General features: G+C 41.2%; 1 protein-coding gene across 7 annotated transcripts in view; it reads left to right on the top strand.

The window, feature by feature from the left end:
- LOC117518909 (lysine-specific demethylase 4A-like) overlaps positions 1-7,773 on the top strand; it is a 279,463-nt gene that overhangs the window by 31,661 nt on the left and 240,029 nt on the right. For 6 of the 7 annotated variants that reach the window (XM_034180171.1, XM_034180169.1, XM_034180170.1 and 3 more), the window contains one exon: positions 6,063-6,177. The exons of the other annotated variant lie outside the window; for it this stretch is intronic. In XM_034180171.1, the coding sequence (XP_034036062.1) occupies positions 6,063-6,177 (115 nt within the window). The remainder of the gene's footprint in view (positions 1-6,062; positions 6,178-7,773) is intronic. 7 annotated transcript variants of the gene reach the window in all.

Genomic DNA, 7,773 nt, shown 5'->3' with positions numbered 1-7,773 from the left:
GCGACGTCCCGCTCCGTGGGAAGTCCTTAAGGCGATAGAAACAATCCAAAATCTCTCATCAGCCGTTTAAAATTTCCACCGAAAACCAGCTGAATTTCTCGAATGGTGTCCACTCGGATGTGCCTCACAGTTTTTGAAAAAATTTTGATCAAGCACAGCGCCAGTCTCTCAGCAGCTTCTCAGACAAAGGAATTCCAACGAGGGGGCTGGACCACTCCTTCCACAAGGCGTGCTCACAGGCGAATGACGTCACCGACAGGCGTGAAAAAACTCTTGCATGCCCACGAGGGTTCAAGCTTGGCTGTAGTAATCACACGTGATTCAAATCCATATGGTTTTTAAAAAAGTCAGATACTTTTCTCACAGACCTCGTGTGTGTGTGTGTGTGTGTGTGTGTATATATATATATATATATATATATATATATATATATATATATATATACAGTAGTGTTCAGAATAATAGTAGTGCTATGTGACTAAAAAGATTAATCCAGGTTTTGAGTATATTTCTTATTGTTACATGGGAAACAAGGTACCAGTAGATTCAATGGGCCTCATGTATCAACGTTGTGTACGGTGATATTTGAGCATATATGAGGTGTACGCAAAAACGGCTGCGCTACTTGGCATTTATCAATGTGGTCTTTGGCGTACGCTGCGCTGAAAATATACACCAGGTCGAGAGGTGGCGTAAATTATACACCAAAATGAACCAGCACTGGAATCCACATAAAAATGAAAATGATCAACATGATAAACAGTGCCATTATACAAATCAATGCATATGTTAGATAAATAACACTTTCTTGATTATACTACATAATAATTAATACAAATCCCGCTTTTGCGGGATGGTTGGTCTCGAGCACGATCCGTGGCCACAGCGCTGACTGCAAAGAAAGCACTGCTCGCCTTTTTCTCCAGACTTCAAGCCTGGAGCCAGAGCAGTGCTGAGCTTAACTTTATGTGGTGTAATCATTTTAGACAATGGAATTGATAATTACAACTGTAGTGTTGTCATTCCCTTCGCCCGTGCTGCAATCAGGTTTTGTCTTCTCGATTCGTTTGTTACAATAAAATAAATAAATACATTTGAAAACTAAAGAAATCTGAAAAATTAGGCGTGTCTTATTAATTGAGCGAGCAAATATCTACATGTCAAGAATTATTGACATGTGAAAAGAGAATACAGTGGTCCCTCGCTATAACGCAGTTCACCTTTCGCGGCCTCGCAGTTTCGCGGAGTTTTTAGTCCAATTTTGCATGCTTTTTTTTTTTACAGTGTTCTGTGTGTCTTTATAAGAATCTTCTCACCCAGAAGAAAAAAGAGCGCCAACAACTACTCATAACTGTGTTTGTCACTCGGAAAAAGACACCTGCAACGAGGTGTGAGTGGAAAAAGGCGCGGCACCAGGACACAGACGCGATCTGTGAAATAATGGTCAGTCACTATTAATAATTTCTTACGTGTCCAACCTCGTATGTTGATCGTTAAAATTAAATTCGTTAGTTCTAAAAGCCATCATAATTATTTATAGGAAAATGTTCTATTTTTATTTCTCAAACAAATGTTTGGTCTTATTTTTCTATTAAGGTTTGAACTTTGAGAGTGTTTACACACGAGAGAAAAGTGAGAAAATGTTCATGCCTGATTGAGAAAGTGTATAAAGTAGGGGTTTTACAGCTTTGAAACGTCTATAATAATTGTAAAAAATAACGCTGACTACGTCGTGGTTTCGCGTATTATGGGCTATTTTTAGAACGGAACTCCCGAGGGACCACTGTAACACTTTTTTTGATTATACTACAAAACAATTGATGCAACGGCCGCTTTTGATGCTCTATTGGCACGCGTCGTGATTGGTGAAGTTCTTTTTCTTTGCCGTCTTCCTGGCTTCCATGTCGTAAAATGAGGGTGTGTCTGAAGCGGAGTCTGAATATTTATGGGCGTGTTTATTATAATTACGATTGTTTTCACCCACCGCATTTATCAAGGTCGCGTCAGGCGTACGCCGGAAATGGGCAGGTGCGCACTGCATGATACATGTTACGGCAACTTTGGTGTACTTCAAATTTACCCCGTAAATTTACGCCACAAGTGCGCAACTTTGATACATGAGGCCCAATAGATTCTCACAAATCCAACAAGTCCAAGCATTCATGAAATGCACACTCTTAAGGCTATGAAATTGGGCTATTAGTAAAAAAAAAAAAAAAAAAAGTAGAAAAGGGGGTGTTCACAATAATAGTAGCATCTGCTGTTGACACTACAAACTCAAAACTATTATGTTCAAACTGCTTTTTTAGCAGTCCTGTGAATCACTAAACTAGTATTTAGTTGTATAACCACAATTTTTCATGATTTCTTCACATCTCGAGGCATCATTTACTAGTGTGCTTGGGGTCATTGTCTTGTTGAAACACCCATTTCAAGGGCATGTCCTCTTCAGCATGAGGCAGCATGACCTCTTCAAGTATTTTGACATATCCAAACTGATCCATGATACCTGGTATACGATATATAGGCCCAACACCATAGTAGGAGAAACATGCCCATATCATGATGACCATGCTTCACTGTGAACTCTGGCTTGAATTCAGAGTTTGGGGGTCGTCTCACAAACTGTCTGCGGCCCTTGGACCCAAAAAGAACAATTTTACTCTCATCAGTCCACAAAATATTCCTCCATTTCTCTTCAGGCCAGTTGATGTGTTCTTTGGCAAATTGTAACCTCTTCTTTACATGTATTTTATTTAACAGAGGGACTTTGCAGGGGATTCTTGCAAATAAATTGGCTTCACACAGGCGTCTTCTAACTGTCACAGCACTTACAGGTAACTCCAGACTGTCTTTGATCATCCTGGAGCTGATCAGTGGGTGAGCCTTTGCCATTCTGGTTATTCTTCTATCCATTTTGATGGTTGTTTTCCATTTTCTTCCACGCGTCTGTTCTTTTTTTTTTTTTTTTTGTCTATTTTAAAGCATTGGAGATCATTGTAGATGAACAGCCTATAATTTTTTGCACCTGCGTGTAAGTTTTCCGCTCTTCAAGCAACTTTTTAATCAAACTACGCTGTTCTTCTGAACAATGTCTTGAATGTCCCATTTTCCTCAGGCTTTCAAAGAGAAAAGCATGTTCAACAAGTGCTGGCTTCATCCTTAAATAGGGGACACCTGATTCACACCTGTTTGTTCCACAAAATTGACAAACTCACTGACTGAGTGCCACAATACTATTATTATGAACACCCCCTTTTCTACTTTTTTTTTTTTTTTTTTACTAATAGCCCAATTTCATAGCCTTAAGAGTGTGCATATCATGAATGCTTGGTCTTGTTGGATTTGTGAGGATCTACTGAATCTACTGGTATCTTGTTTCCCATGTAACAATCAGAAATATACTCAAAACCTGGATTAATCTTTTTATCACTTAGCACTACTATTATTCTGAACACTACTGCACACATAATAATTAAATAATAATTAAAATGAGGATTTAAAATCGGCGAATCAATCGTTTCAACTCAGCACTATGCACATCATAGGTTTACATACACCTTAGTGTGACGGAGGCCAGCAGGAGTTGCTGTGGATATGGCAGTCAGTAGGTCTCACTCCTCCGTCAGCCAAAGTATACTCAAGCCACTTAAGCCAGAGCCCTGGTTTTAGCCAACTGGTCAGAGCATCCGCCTCCCATACCGGAGATTATGAGTTTAGCTCCCGAGGGGAGTGAGTGGAGAATCAAATCACAAACACAATGCAGTGGAAGCCACTGCACTGGCAAAAACTCTTCCAACCGGTACAAGTGTCAGTCCTAGGGTGCAGTGGGCACCTTTATGCTCATGCTAACCCTAACCCAAAAAGTGTTTTTTTTTTTTTTTTTTTTTTATTGTTTGTTTTTTTTATTATTATTATTATTTTTATTTGAATAACCACATGTAAATAAAGAGCACATCACTGAACTTTAGCTTTTGTGTTTCTGAGCACCTCACAGTGAGTAAGCAGTATGTCGCTCACCTTCTGTTTCAGTATAATGCTTCCATGAGGCCTGACACGTCCAACTTACTGGTCACACCTGTCACTAGTACACAGGGAGGTTCATAAGATACGTGCCCTCTGCTATATACTAAGAAAGGAAATCAAGAAGAGCTATTAAACAAGGTCGAAGCCGCAACCACTTCACTCATGAATTCAGGTGAAGTTTTAGTTAAAGTGCACCAATTCTGATTTGAGGCAGAATGCAGCTTTTCTGTCCACAGCTGCCACTTAAATATAATTAATGGTTCCACAACTCAGAAGTACCCCAATCATTTAATCAGGGATACAGAAATGTTTTTAGCAACCCAAAGCTGTACTTCATTTTCTCCTTTGGTGCTGTGATTTTGACACGAGGTCTCTGTGTGACCTTATCCATGTGACGGAAGTCACATTTAATCTGAATTCCTAGGGTTACTGTCACCACCAAACGTGTTCAGGGTGTCAGCACACAGGAGAGGAGTCATAGGACACCTGTAGGAATGGATGTATGTTACCAAATGCGGAAACCAAAAAAGCATGAAATATCTTGGGTTCACACAATCTGCCATGTCTTGCCAATAAAGAGCAGTATAGAGAAGACCAGAATGAGTTACATTGTATGTTTGTGGATTTATAGAAAGCTTATAACAGGGTGCCAAGAGAAGAGTTGTGGTATTGTATGAGGAAGTCTGGAGTGGCAGAGAATTATGTGAGGGTGGTGCAGGACATGTACAAGGACAGTGTGACAGCGGAGAGATGTGTAGTAGGAATGACAGACTCATTCAAGGTGGAGATGGGATTACACCAAAGATTAGCTCTGAGTCCTTTCTTGTTCTCAATGGTGATGGACACGTTCACAGATGAGATCAGACAGGAGTCTTCATAGACTATATTTGCAGATGACATTGTGATCTGTAGTGAGAGTAGAGAGCAGGTTGAGTTGAGCTTGGAGATGTTTAGATGTGCTCTGGAAAGCAAGACTGAGCCCATATGTGTACAGTAGTGGTTGCAAGGAGTAGAAGTGGTGAAAACAGATGAGTTTAAATACTTGCAGTCACATGTCCAAAGTAATGGCGAGTGTGGTAGAGAGGTGAAGAAGAGAGTGCAGGCAAGGTGGAGTGGGTGGAAAATGGTGGCAGCAGTGATTTGTGACTAATGGATATCTGCAAGAGTGAAGGAGAAAATCTACAAGACAGTAGTGAGACCAGCTATGTTGGACGGATTAGAGACATTGGCACAAGCAAAAAGACAGGAGGCAGAGTTGAAGATGTTGAGATTCTCTTTGGAAGTGATGAGAATTGACAGGATTAGGAATGAACATATCAGAGGGACAGCTCAGGTGGGACAGTTTGGAGACAAAGTCAGAGAGGCGAGATTGAGATGGTTTGGACATGTGCAGAGGAGAGACCCAGGGTATATAGGGAGAAGGATGCTGAGGATGGAGCCACCAAGCAGGAGGAGAAGAGGGAGGACAAAGAGGAGGTTCATGGATATGCTGAGGGAGCATATGCTGGTGGTTGGTGAGACAGAGGAGGATACAGAAGACAGGGGGAGATGGAAATGCTGGAATGATGGAAATCCTGCTGTGGCGCCCCCAAACGGGAGCAGCCAAAAGAGAAAGAAGACACAATCTGCCATGAAATCGAACTGACATTAAACATAAGGATCAGTGCATGGTGTTTTTTGCTTCATTATTTTCCACATGGCACAACTTTTTCTGATTTAGTGTTGCATCTCTTACTGCAAATAATGTAGAACTTTGGATCTTGATAGTATCAATCGGTCCTCTATGTCGACACCTACAGACACATCACAATCTGAGCAGGATCTTTTCCATCCGAGTGTCGATAATATAACACATTAGTCACTGATAACACAAAGTCAACAAAGCACACACTTTCATAACCATGTCAACCAGGTCTTTGACACACTCACCTCCACCTTTTTCATCAGGCCTTTTGTGCCCTTTTTCTTTCATGAAACCTGTTCTGATTGCTACCAAAGGAATGTTTTGACATCTCCAAAATTATTTTTCACTCTAGGTTCTGTAATCCTCGATATGTGGATTTTGACGAGCTGGAGAGGAAATTCTGGAAGAATTTGACCTTCAACTCCCCCCTTTATGGGGCTGATGTCAGTGGAACTCTGTATGATCCAGTGAGTGTAATACTGTCACCCAGAGGCAGGTCGTCAGAGCCAGCAGCGCCTTCTGTGCTGGCCTAGATATTGTCAGAGTGAGAAAACGTAGTTTCGCAATTCAGTATTTTCATTCATGTTATCACATATTTGACAAAAGTTGTTCCATTGAATTATTGATTGATTACATTTTGGCATTTATTTATAGCCGTCAGGGCTTTAAGTGCTGCACTGATTTTAGAGCTGCTCTTGTCCAGAATATTGAAGCTGGCTCCCCGTTGCGTTTCTTTTTTAAAAACAGGAGCCTCTCTAGCTGGATTAAAGGAATGGCAGCTGTAAATGTGACAGTCTACTTTTGTCTCGACTGAGAACCGCTGAAAACTGTTGTTCACAAGATGGTGGGTAGATGCTTTATGATTTTGTGAGTGGCATTGGAAATTGAATTTCCATGCTGGATTGTTAGAGGCCTGGGTTACAGCAATTCCCAACAGTGTTGTTGTACAACAGGGTGTCAGCAGAATTTGGGGTCCTGTTAGGTGCAGAAGAAGAAGGTGTCAAAAACATATCTGAAGACAGCGAGAGAGGAGGAAAATTCTCAGTGTGGAAGTGAGAGTTGGGACTTTGAATGTTGGCAGTTTGACTACTAAAGAGGAGAGTTGGGTGACAAGATGGAGAGGATGAAGGTAGACATACCGCATGTTTAAGGAATGAAGTGGAAGGGAAGCAGGACCAGGAGCATGGGAGGTGGGTTCAAGCTGTTGTATCATGGTGTAGATAGGAGAAGAAATGGTGTTGGGGTCATTTTAAAGGAAGAGTATGTTGAGTGTGTTGGAGGTTAAGTGAGTGTCAGACAGAGTGATGAGTGTGAAGTTGGAAATTGAAGGGGTGATGATGAATATCATCAGTGCATATGCCCCATGGGTAGGTTGTAAGACGAAGGAGAAACAAGATTTCTTGAGTGAGTTAGATGAGGTGATGGAGAGTGAACCCAATCATAGGGACCAGAGGGACAGAGCTGGAAAGGGTGTGCAGCAGGTTAGGGTGATTTCGATGGTAATGTGCTGACAATAAGCGAAGTGCGCAACGTATCTGCGCATGCGTGGGTCAAACGAGGGGAAAAATTCCCGCTACCAAACTCACACCGCTCCCATTGAATTTCGTATACAGTAGCATTAGCGGACTCTAAAAGTTAAGACTTTACAGGGATTGTTTCAAAGGCTTTAATCCTTAAGCGACGCTTACAATAATGACAGGTACGCATTGTGCTGTTTTCAAATACTCAAACGTTATTTATAGGCTTGAAAGTTGACTGAAAACACACGATTGCAAGGCTCCGCCGAGTCCACCCAAAGACGGAAAGAAGAAGAAATGTGGTTATAAACCTCTGTTCATTCTACACAATTTCCCCACAGAAAAGAAAGATCCACACGGACGTAAAAGATGGACTAAAATTGTAAGTGTCTTGCACACATTTATTTTGTCAATATCGTGAAACTGTGCCGAATTATAATGTGGTTGATGGCGCCGTTTTTGTGCATTGGCTTATGACTGTAATGTTGCGCCATGAATGACGTACGTGGCGCGTAATATTGACATGTTCTATAAATGAACTGCATG

The sequence above is a fragment of the Thalassophryne amazonica genome, chromosome 10 (assembly GCF_902500255.1).
Source record: "Thalassophryne amazonica chromosome 10, fThaAma1.1, whole genome shotgun sequence".
Taxonomy (NCBI): Eukaryota; Metazoa; Chordata; class Actinopteri; order Batrachoidiformes; family Batrachoididae; genus Thalassophryne; species Thalassophryne amazonica.
The sequence above is the reverse complement of the archived record's forward strand: the minus strand, read 5'-3'. Positions and strand labels throughout refer to the sequence as shown.